Raw genomic sequence first — 11,367 nt, 5'->3', positions numbered from 1 at the left:
TTCCTAGTGTGCAGCTTTTTTATAGATATATTCCTATGCTACATCATTCACTGCACACTTGGAATATACCATGATGATGACGTCTTGATTTAGGTTTTATTTAACAATCTCACGAGCAGCTCCGCATTGCAAAGTATAAGGGAAAACTATCTGTTTCTAGTTCATTGCTGCTCCGTGCAGATTAAAAAATAAAAATAAACGAATAGACATGACAACGGATCATTCAACGTTGAAAGTGCAGTACTATGACTGGTGGTTAAAAAAATATATATATATGACAAGGGGTTCTTCCGCATTCCACAACCAATCAGAGCAGCGGGAAGACGAGGCAACCAGGAAGTCTTCTGTCAGTGTCGTCCTTGTTCCGAGTGATGCCTCTTATCAAAGTGCTAGGCGTTCCAGTAGCAAAAATTTCGGGCACAACCTTCTGCGCCTGTTTTATCGTCTTCGTTGCAGTTATTCTAAAGTGTTTGGACGACCCTGAGCCAGCTCACCTCGCGAGGTAAAGGTTGCTGCTTGACACCGGAGTTATTGTTCTATATGTGCTAAAGCTCAATGTGTACGTAAGTGGTAAGTTTACGTAAGGGGAAATCAGCTCGTGTAAACACAAACCGTCATTATTGTGGTTTGACGTGGTATATGAATGCACCACGTTAATTTGAGAACTGATTTAATTATTATGGTTACCTTTATCTAGCTACAGTTTCCCCTGCAATTTATTCAACCCCCATTGGCAATTAATGTATTCATTTATGCTTTAACATTTACTTTCAGACTTTGAATAGATGGATCATTCATAAAAATAATAGTGGCAAAGACAATAAAAAAGTTGCATTTGTTCATTCAGAACAAAGTACTGTTTTTTTCAAACCTTGTAAGCTTTTCAAGTTACAATGGGGGTTGAGTATTTTAGAGAACTGTACATGACAGTGGCCAAACATAACCACATTCACAATGTTCATTCAATAACTCTGACAGTGTTGAGTCTGTTGACTTAATTCCCCTTATTTCTGTAAAGGCATCGTGTTTAGTATCAATCTCGTATTGGATCTTAATCGGATTCAGTTCATTGGTCCACTGGTTTCTTTTAAAAATAATGTCATTACAGGCATCAATTGCATGATATCAAGGAACCAACAATTCGTTGCATGTTTATGCTTGCCTGCGCAATGTGATGTGTGAACAGAAAGTACGCGCGATGGTAAGAGCCTTGTTTTTCTGGTACACAGAATGACATCCGACATAAAAACTCTGGAGGAAAATTTCAGGCAGAAGAATAAGAGCTGTTTCATTCTCGGGGCGTCTGGGGAGACTGGCAAGGTGCTGCTTCAAGAGTTACTGCAGCGCAACATCTTCTCCAAGATCACAGTTATTGGGAGAAGGCAGCTCAACTTTGAGGGCGACGCCTTTGAAAATCTGGTCAGTGGGCCGACTATGAAGCCACATATCACACCTCCCATTGAGGTTGTATATTATAATATTATATATGTGTAATATTTTTCTTCACTTTTTTTGTCTTTTCTGCCTCCAGGTTCAAGAGGTGGTGGACTTTGAGAAACTTGAGGACTATGCTGCTGCTTTCCAGGGCCATGATGTTGGCTACTGCTGCATGGGAACAACCCGAGCAAAAGCAGGGGCTGTGAGTTGAACAGAATATAATAGAATGCCTTTATTGCTCCCGCAAAGAGGAAATTACAGTTTTACAGCAAAGTGGAGAGTAAGCTTGCACACCATGAATAACAAATGCGTTAATATGTAACATGTTAAGTTACATACAGATTATTAAGTCATACAGCAGCAGGACATGTAATACTGTATATTTTCACCATTTGAGGTGCAGGAGTGGCTCCTCTCCCCCACTTTTTACACTGAGTAAAGGGGATATCGCAAGACAGAGATAGCCTGACTAATCCTTTGATGTAGGGTGTGTTAATAGTATTTTTTCCTCCCCAATCTGCGCAGAAAATTGTAAATGTTCCTGTTCCTTATGCGTGTTGTCAACAGAGTTCGGCAAGTCACAAACTCCATGGTCGTGATGTGAAATGGGAGCATTTCTTTGCTTAACAATCAGAATTATTATTGCTAATTCGTCTGGTATATATCCGTTTGATTTCAGCAAGGATTCATCCGAGTTGATCATGACTATGTATTAAAATCTGCTGAGCTTGCCAAAGCTGGAGGCTGCACGCAATTCCACCTGGAGTCTTCAAGAGGAGCAGACAAAAGCAGCAACTTCCTCTACCTTAAAGTCAAGGTTTTTCTCCTTATGATTACATCTGATAAATATAATCCTCTTATGGTTTGTGTCCGCTAACACTGATGTTAAAGCAGTGATTCTCATCTGGGTTGTGGAGCCATTTTGGCCTGGTTGTGGAGGTAGCAAAAACGTGTAGTGGTTGCTCAGGTTACAGCAATGCAGACATAAGACATTTTTCATTATTACAGATGCCAATGTTAAGAATACATTTGTATTCACACTTCATCATCAGTTTATTAATAAGGTTCTCTAAAAGTTACTTTGAATATCTATCTTGAGAATGTGTAGTTAAAATATGATACGCATGATTTTTAAGCTAATTTTTAAAGAGCACATTTTCTTAGGTGTTCTTAACATCCGTTGAAGTGGGTCGCAACTTAGCTGCAGTTGGAAAATGCAGTTTGCCGTGTGTCAGTAGTTGAGAATCAATGTTTGGGAGCACCACTAAAAGTAATGTAATTCTTTCAGGGACAAGTGGAAGAAGACATACAGGCATTGGATTTTGACAGGTTTGCTGTTTACAGACCTGGGTAAGTTAGCTTTGAATTTCAAACCTTATAAAAAAATACATTTAAACCTTAGAGAAAAAAACCCAAGAAAAGCAGAATGTGTGGAAAAAGCAACATTCGGTTGTGTTTTATTCATGGATTTGAAATGGCTTTGAGAAATCACTCCCATTAAACAGGAAAGTAAAACCAAACATTTTCTTGACTATAATATGTTCTACGCAGCCCCACTAATCTAAACACAGCATTTTGATTAATATTGTGTTTGTGGAATATGAGTTAAGCAATAAAATCCACCCATTTTAGCCATCTCAGGGGGCGGCCATTTTGTCACTTTGGTCGAATGAACCACAAATGCTCAGGGCTCATAACAACCAATCGCGACTCATCTTCTAAAGCTGGGCTATGATTGGTCGTTATCTGAGCCCTGAGGGTGTGTGATTTCACCTTTAGTCGACAGAAGTGACAAAATGGCCGTCCCCAGAGATGGCTAAAAATGGGTGGATTTTGCTGCTTAAATCATATTCCACAAACACAATGTTAATCAGAATGCTGTGTTTCAACTAGTGGGCCTGCATAGAACATATTCTTAAAAAAATATGTTTGGGTTGACTTCCGATTTTAGGGTCGCGGTTTTTCAGTTTTGCAATTCATTTTGTGTTGGCGCTTTTACATTAATGATGGTTGCTGCCATTGTGTGACGCAAGACTTGTGCATTTCAATGAAAATGGTTCGCAAGTAGAATTTTAAACTTTTGTCAGAAATTTCCATACACCTAATGTTCTCAAATGCAGCACAAGTTCCAGAGAACATTTCTAATCTACTATCTCTATGTTTGGCTGTTTTTAATATTTGTACTGCCCTCCAACAGGGTATTGCTGGTGGATCGACAAGAGAGTCGTCCTGGCGAATGGCTGGCCAGGCAGTTCTTCGGTGCCGTCTCTGCTGTTTTCTCCACATCCATGTCCATCCCCATCCAAACAGTGGCGAAGGCTATGGTGTCAAACACTGTGCTTCAGTCTGGACACAAGGTTGAGATCCTGGAGAACAAAGCCATCAGCACTCTGGGAAAGACCGACAAAAAGTAACTCTCGAGTGAGTTTTGTGATATTAAAACGGACCTGTTGTTCTGTCCTTGTTTTAAATAATACATTATTCATACCGGATTTTTTCTTTCTGTTGATGTATTCTCACCTCAACACACAACTGCAACTTTTGTGTAATGACAGCAGTCAATGCTACTTTTGCATTTACATTTTACTGCTGTGAAGTAAATTAAATTAATCTCAACTACTAATTTCGCTTCTCAGGTGAATGCTGTTCGTAGCAGACAACTTTAAACTCAGGGTCATCGCATCATGTCAAAGGAGTATAATTATTGTCATTTTTTTCCTTTCTGTCTTACTTTTGCAACTGGAAGTATATTTGTATGCTCTGCTGTAAAATATTAAGTGCCCGGATTGTAACCCAGAGTTTTCACTCTTCATACATTGTGAGAACCACTGCCTTACATGTTGCTTGCTTATTTGCATGTGTTGAGTGTTTCGGATGGTTTGAATATAAGTTGACTTTGGTCAATGATTTTTCAATGAATGTTGTTTCTCTTTTATTTTATTGTATTGCACTTTGAATCTATTTTTTAATAAATGCAAATTGCCTTGTGGGAGAACTAAACTTTTTGTCGCTAGTCTCTTGTGTTGTAGCGCCCCCCTGTGACCCAGTTGGGTACACCTAACTGCGATAAGAGTTCTAAAAATGTATTTTTTTTTCCCATGTCATAAAAAGTTATATTCTGTAGTAATAATGTAGGCAAAAAAAGGTTCCTGCTTGTCTTACAATTATATTGTTCAAGCAGGCTGTTTGTGTTAAGATTAATTTATTTTGCATTCAAATACATTGCATTTAATCAGTTCCTTTTTAGAGATACAGTACAAAAAAATACATTTTCCTCAATAATATTGGGGGAAAAAACGTGTTTTGCATGCACTTTTAACAGCGGATAAAAGCTAAAATACATACTGTATTTACATTTTTCAATTTCAGTGTTTAAACCTAAATAAAGCCACACTATTAGACACATTGCGCATTTGTACTTACCTGCAAAGACTTCAGGAGGCGTCAGGAGGTTTCCATAGCAACCAGGAGGTTTCCATAGCAACCAGGCATACAGCAATCAATCCAAATGGAGAACAGCTGACTTCATCTACAGGACGGGAGTTTATAAATAGTAGCCTCTCAACTTGTGGCTGTTCACATCGAGCAGCCGAAACTATCGCTGAACAATGAGTCTCACAGGTTTTATGAGGTCAATTATACCAACATTTGAAGTTATGTTACTCATAAGGCTAATTCTTAATGAACGACGCTTTTCTTTTGCAGCCTCTTTTTCTGGCTCCTGGGTGGTCATGTAAATTGTGGGGGGGACGCAAATAGTTAACGACTGCAGCTGACATCCTTGATGAATGGAGCAATAGTTTGGAGAGTTGGTGTATTTGTTTGTGTAGGTGACATGCCTCACATCCAGGCAGGACAGATTCACGTAGGCCTCCGTGGGGACAAAGATTGGTCTCAACTTTCTGGTTTTATTAGCCTGATCCCGGATGGAAATTCCACTCAAGCAAGTTCTGATTCGGGAATGTCGTCAGCTCAGTTTGCTGTCAGTGTTACATCTGGACATTTTTTTCATATTCAGAATGAGACCATTGCATCAGTTGCATACTCACAAAGTGAATCACATCCAGGCCTTCGTGTTATAGCCCGACCCCAGATGCAAAGTCCCCTCATGCAACCTCTGATTTGGGAATGTCTTCGGCTCGGTTTGCTGTCAGTGTTACATCTGGACAGTTTTTTCATAGTCAAGAGACTGCTCTATCAATTACATATTCACAAAGCAAACCACATCCAAATATCGGATCTCATGATGTTTTTAACCAACAGGAACTGTCCAAAGTACTCGGCAGCAAGATGGACTCTGTAAATGAGGGACGTTACCCAAGTAGCGAATCTGCTCAGTGGCATCCCAGTGATGGGATTGCAAGAAAAAAAAAGGCTATGCCCAAATTCGCCACATCAGGCCTGGCTTGGAGCACAACCACAATCTGGCTCTCGTGGCAAAATTTTTCCATTCAAAAACCAAAATCTGTGAGTCTATGGGACATCAAGTAAAACAAGGCCACAAGTGAACTATTTCTCAAGCAGAAGCCAAGCCATCTTTCGAATGCAAGCCACAGTCCAAGGCAGATTCAAAGCTTTTTCGCCTCCTGTAATCCAGCCAGCAGAGAGTGAAGGCACTCTTGATCTTGGGTGGACTCCAAAACCTCCTGTGAATGCTACTAAAGGAACTGTGAGGTGGTCATTGCTGGAGTGGGTGGACAATCTCATTCCCTACAAACAGCTGAAAAACATGTTCCCTTTGCGCTTAAACCATCATAAGAGCGACACTATTGGTACGGTATGACAATGAGTATGTTAAGCAAAGTGTATGTCTAAATTTGAAATATTTATGTGAGGTGTTTGCAAAAAAAAAATCATTGGTATCACATATTTTACGTATGAACTTTTTCAGTAAAATACATTGAACTTAACTGTTAAGAATCAACTCTTCAATTCAAGCCCTTAGTTTTGTTCTGCTGAATAAAAACTCAATTTTTTAAAATCAGATTTTTAAAGGTATGTGTACGCTTTGTTGACATAGAGTTTTAGTTCAGCATTTATATATGCTTCATAGTGCAATATTTATCAAGAACGATCAATATGACTAACAAAGTCCATCAGATAAAAATAGCTTGGATTTTCTATTTCGCATTCGAGTTAGGGCGAGCAGCGACATCTTGTGGAGTGTTTTCCGGAAGTGTCAACCGCGTGGCCGTGACGTCACCCGGAAGTAATCGGGGGAAACAAAGCGGTATCATGGCAGAATGCACAGAAACACGTGAGTCTTTGAAACGATGAATACACGTACGTGATAACACCGGAGAATATAAACTTCGCCTGATGCACGCATTTCAACCCGGAATGAAATGTATAGCCCATCTAGCTAATGTGTTTGCACCACGGTTTGCACGGTGTGCTAATGGCTGCTAGCGAACTTTACATACCACAGGAGTGGGTCACTTTGACAATTAACTAGTAAAGTATCATTTTAATTTGACTAGATCCTTGTGCTGATGCCGAGGACATGCCCGCGTTATCGGACACTGGTAGCGACTGCGCTGATGACGACGAGCAGTGGATGGACGAGGACATTCAACAGGTCACATGTTTGTTTTGTGTCAGGTGAGGGCACAGATGTATAAAAGTTGGTAGGTCCGCGCGCTATGGCAGTCCAGGCGACGTGCTTTATGCGGCGGTCATGTTGGCGGAGGCAACGTTCCCATCGAAGGCAGTGAATGCACCCATCAATCCATTATCTGAACCGCTTTAGCCTCACGAGGGTCTGGTGTTGGACCCCATCCCAGAAGTCTCCGGGGAGTAGGCGGGGCACGCCCCCGGAGTTGCTGCCAGCCAATCGCAGCATGTACATTGCAAATAACTTGCTTGATAATTTCTCAACCGATTTTCATGGATGTTATTGTCAACGTCAAAACATGTGCTATTAAAACAGAATGTTTGATTTGAAAACATACAGACAAACGAAAACAGGCTTTCTGCCAATGTACCCCACAATTTTATTTGACTCTTTAGAGGCCAGGGAATCTTTTTTACATGCACAGATATAGTTGTATGTTTAAAAATATAAATAAATAATAGTTACTGAACTCGCAACAGATTGGAAGCTCTCAACTAAATTTAATAATTAAAAAAAAAAAAAGCAAAACTATTATTATCTATGACATGTTATTTGCAGGTTTCTTATATTGACTGTACGGTATAGTGTGTAACTGTATGCAGCACAATATGCAGACTTCCTTGCTATGTTTTGGTGCTGTCCACAAACATGTAATGTACTGACACCACCTTGCCCCCACTAGCTTAGACTCGCCGTAGGCACGTAGCTCAAAGGGGTGTGTTGTATTATATCCACCGGTATGTAAGTGAGGGATGCCAAATCTGATCTCTTATGCTCAAGCAGTGGTCACCAAGCTCCTAAGGACCACATTTCAGAAGTATGTAGAATATTGGTAGCCCTTCGCATTAATAACAGTTTTCAACAGCTCTTAACACTTCGGGATTGTTTATATCGCAGCGAGGCGACCGTTGATTTCGAATGATATCTGAGTCTAGCGGCTTGAGGTAGCTTGGCTCAATGATCATTCGATACTGTTACTGGTAATGTTTTTGTCAGTCCTCTACTGGCATCATTTTTCAGTAACTTTATTTTATTTTATTGATCACTAAGGGATTGCACACAGTCATCTGTTAGTTTTGCTTAGAGCACGCAATGAGAAAAATGCCTTTCCTGGCTTCATGATAGACCAATAGTGGCCAATAGTCCGTCCATCCATCCATCCATCCATTATCTACGCAGATTGAAACAGGTGGATTTAGACATAAATATTAAATGTAGTGTTTTTTTCATTATTATTATGTAGTATATTATATGTTATTAATGTCGTTTTTCCCCCCCAGATTACTAAATTCAGTGCCTGACACCCTGCAGCACTGCACAGTTGAGCACCAAGTGAACCTTATCGAAGTAATTAAGAAACACAGTAAGTACACAGAGAAGCACTATGCATAAACGGAATGTTAAATGATATAAATCCAAGTTCTGATTACAGTATTCCTCAGTTTCACTGAAACTTCTTTACCCCTATTAGATTTGGATGACTACAGTTACATAAAGCTGATCAATTTCATACGCTCAACAGTGAGTATTTGTCTCTGAACGTATTATTTCAATACCGGGTCATAAATTAGTGTATGACTTTTATTTTTTTCGATGACTTTTATTTTTTTTTTCTCAGAAATGTGATCCATCCTATCTCATGGGGCTACCAGATGGTCCCTTACCGTGGGAGAGTGAAGACTTCCTCCGGCCGGTTATACAGGATGACCCCTTATTGCAAATTGGTACTTACTATTGTTCCTTCTCGGTGTCTTTTGTAATTGAAGCATTATTTTTTTTAAGAAATGACGCCTTAACTAGTGGATCTGTTGTATGCCTCTTTTGCACTGCATTTGTCCCTGACCACTCTTGAAAGAAGCCCTCGCACGTGTGAGACATGAATTTGTACTGCCTTAGATAATTGTGTATGTGCAGATGTCTTATATGTGCATCCATCCATATTCGACAGTGCTTGTCCTTATGAGGGTCGCCAGCTGAGCTTGAACAAGAAGCAGGGAACATCCCACACTGGTCTCTAGTCAATTGCAGGGAACATATAGACAAACAACCAACAGTTCACACTCACTTTAAAGAGTCAAAATGTCCAGCAGCACGCGACAGCAGTACAACATGCAAACTCCGCAAATCTCAAAGGCCCAAGCTGAGTATCAAACCCCAAAACTCAGAACTTTGAGGCAAATGTGCTAACTGCTTGTTCACTGATGTATATATTTGATTTTTAATCGGGTCAAGTACTATCATCTTACTGTTCAATGCCCCCCTAGAGCTTATGGATGTCCAATAAAACATTTTCAGCCACCATAATTGACTTGGATTGATTACAAATGACGGCACTAAAGTAAAATGACAACTTTAAATGACCCATTCCACATCGGGTTTAAAATGTATTTTGTTCTTTGTAGACCCTGAGGACCTGTGCGGTCACCATGGCACGGGTGCAGCAGCATGCAGGCCATCGGAGGCGGAGACCGATCAGGCGCTACTGCTGAGGATATCTTCTGCTGAGGAAGCGCTTGCTCGATCCTTTGAGGATGTGCAAAACCTACGGTCAGTGATGTTTCTGATTTGTATTTGTAGCCTTCTAAGTAACATGTTCACACTTAGAGCTTTGTTTCGCGTTTTTGTTTGACCTCTGACGGACCATATGACTTGCTATTGCAATACAGCAGACCGGCCAGCAGGGGGACTCAATTTCAGCTACCTTAACAGCCAATGCTACCATGTGGAAGAAGTTTTAAAGGAAGGGAAAATTCCACTGCAGCACAGAGGTTAAAGTGAGGGGGGTGTAAGAGGGGGCTATAAGGGAAAATTACAGAAAGAGTTAGGAAGGGGAGGGAGAAGATGGGTGAGTGAAAAGGGAGCTCCAAAGATAAATGCCTCTCATCTGCTCCATTTACCGCTACGTCCTGTATGCTATAAAGGTTGAGTGTGCTTTCTGCTCACTGCTCTCGCTGTGCGTCCTTAATATATGAAATATTAAACTCAAATTTATCTCCCATACTTTTAGTCTTCTCGTCCAGGATTTGGTGCTGGACCAAGAAACCGGAAGGCCCGCTAACCCGCGCAGCGTTGCCGAGCTTCACGATGACGAGGACGAAGCCTACTTCGGCTCCTACGGTCATTATGGCATTCATGAGGAGATGCTCAAGGTGTGAGCTTACAATGAAAATGCGTACATCTTCCGAGCCGCTTCCCTGCCGCGCAGCACGCTCTGCAGTGGGTGGCGTGGCCGCACAATTTGAAAGCGGCATGTTAGTGGTCGTACGCATGTACTTTGGATGAGACGTTTCATCGAAAGTGGCAAGTCAGCAATAGGCTGTCATGTGAGACACCAACATTGCCCCCACGTTGAAATTCATTTTTAGACCGCTTTAAGCACTCGGGTGTCAAAATGTAGACAGCTAAGGTGTGTGCGCACATTTCTTACTGCAGTACTAGCACGTATCCTGGCAACGATCCTGATTGGACCACAGAGCTTTACGTTTTGTGTTGGTCGCACGTCAAGCCGATGCGAGTCGCCTCTGACGCACTGTGTTGGTGGTGAGAGGGACTAAGGAAAGTAAGGGAAACAAGGTGTGGTTCTTTTTCTTGCTTTGCAAAACTTTGAAATTACCCCCCAGTTTTATAGGTCTTTGCCAATTAGTAATAAATAGCAGAGGTTAGTTTCAGATGAAGGGTTTCAATAAAGTGCGCTGTCTACAAGAGACACTTGTTTAAGAGGAAATTAAACTACACCACTAATCTCTGGAAGCGGTTGTGGGAAATCGACATTGAAGTGTTGGTGTATATTTTCATTTGTTTTTCAGTTGTAATGCGGTGTCATTAGTCTGTGCTGGCCCGACAGGTGATGTAAAAAAAAACAAAAAAAAAAAACATATTTTTTTTATTGATTGCAAGTGGTGTTAAAAAAAAAAAAAAAAAAAAAAAAAAACATACTTCAAAGGCAAACTATGTGTTCCTCTTCAATTTAATCACCTTGGAGTTTATACAGGAAGTCTGACCTCAGCTCTCTGCAGTTATCCAACTTTTTCCCCCGCAGGCTTTTATATGCAGTGCGTCAGGTTGTCAAGACGTGATCACAGAGCTGGCGACGTGTAGTTTATGGTTTGGATTTCAAATATATCTTTTTGGTGGCACCAGTTCTGGAACTATTCGGACACACCTCATATTTGATGAAATTGCTCTTAGTTTTCGAAGAGTCCCAAATGAAGAAAAGTTGATTGAACCTATGTGGAAGAGGCTTACTGGTGTGGTCAGGAATGTCATGCCTTTTCCAATATATATTGATTGTACAATATGCACATCGGAATCATTTG

General features: G+C 40.7%; 2 protein-coding genes across 5 annotated transcripts in view; both read left to right on the top strand.

The window, feature by feature from the left end:
* Positions 1–310: 310 nt before the first annotated feature.
* htatip2 (HIV-1 Tat interactive protein 2) lies at positions 311–4,437 on the top strand. Of its 2 annotated transcripts, XM_086026745.1 has the most exons (7): positions 311–502; positions 1,230–1,419; positions 1,532–1,639; positions 2,117–2,254; positions 2,726–2,787; positions 3,635–3,858; positions 4,074–4,437. In XM_086026745.1, the coding sequence occupies exons 1-6, from the start codon at positions 372–374 to the stop codon at positions 3,849–3,851; spliced, it is 846 nt and encodes a 281-aa protein (XP_085882871.1). In that variant the 5' UTR covers positions 311–371; the 3' UTR covers positions 3,852–3,858; positions 4,074–4,437. The 2 variants fall into 2 exon arrangements, with proteins under 2 accessions (XP_085882871.1, XP_085882870.1); XM_086026744.1 differs by having other exon boundaries at positions 3,635–4,437.
* Positions 4,438–4,979: 542 nt separating this feature from the next.
* Positions 4,980–11,367, top strand: part of prmt3 (protein arginine methyltransferase 3) — a 45,919-nt gene continuing 39,531 nt past the window's right edge. The window contains exons 1-9 of one of the 3 annotated variants that reach the window (XM_086026444.1): positions 4,980–5,068; positions 5,143–6,209; positions 6,578–6,694; positions 6,918–7,038; positions 8,332–8,414; positions 8,523–8,572; positions 8,670–8,775; positions 9,454–9,598; positions 10,059–10,200. In XM_086026444.1, coding sequence (XP_085882570.1) covers positions 5,981–6,209; positions 6,578–6,694; positions 6,918–7,038; positions 8,332–8,414; positions 8,523–8,572; positions 8,670–8,775; positions 9,454–9,598; positions 10,059–10,200 — 993 coding nt within the window. In that variant the 5' untranslated portion in view covers positions 4,980–5,068; positions 5,143–5,980. Of the gene's footprint in view, positions 6,210–6,573; positions 6,695–6,917; positions 7,039–8,331; positions 8,415–8,522; positions 8,573–8,669; positions 8,776–9,453; positions 9,599–10,058; positions 10,201–11,367 lie in introns of those variants that run through there. The other 2 variants (XM_086026446.1, XM_086026445.1) reach the window with 2 other exon arrangements.

This window comes from Filicampus tigris, chromosome 3 (assembly GCF_054856515.1).
Source record: "Filicampus tigris isolate MCC_2025a chromosome 3, RoL_Ftig_1.0, whole genome shotgun sequence".
NCBI lineage: Eukaryota > Metazoa > Chordata > Actinopteri > Syngnathiformes > Syngnathidae > Filicampus > Filicampus tigris.
This window is presented reverse-complemented; position numbering and strand designations above follow the sequence as displayed.

Excerpts from the sequence above, each read along its gene's own strand:
- htatip2 (XM_086026745.1), top strand. The coding sequence starts at position 372 with ATGCCTCTTATCAAAGTGCTAGGCGTTCCAGTAGCAAAAATTTCGGGC. Across the intron at positions 503-1,229 it reads GAGCCAGCTCACCTCGCGAG|AATGACATCCGACATAAAAA; the intron begins GTAAAGGTTGCT and ends TCTGGTACACAG. Across the intron at positions 2,255-2,725 it reads TCCTCTACCTTAAAGTCAAG|GGACAAGTGGAAGAAGACAT; the intron begins GTTTTTCTCCTT and ends TAATTCTTTCAG.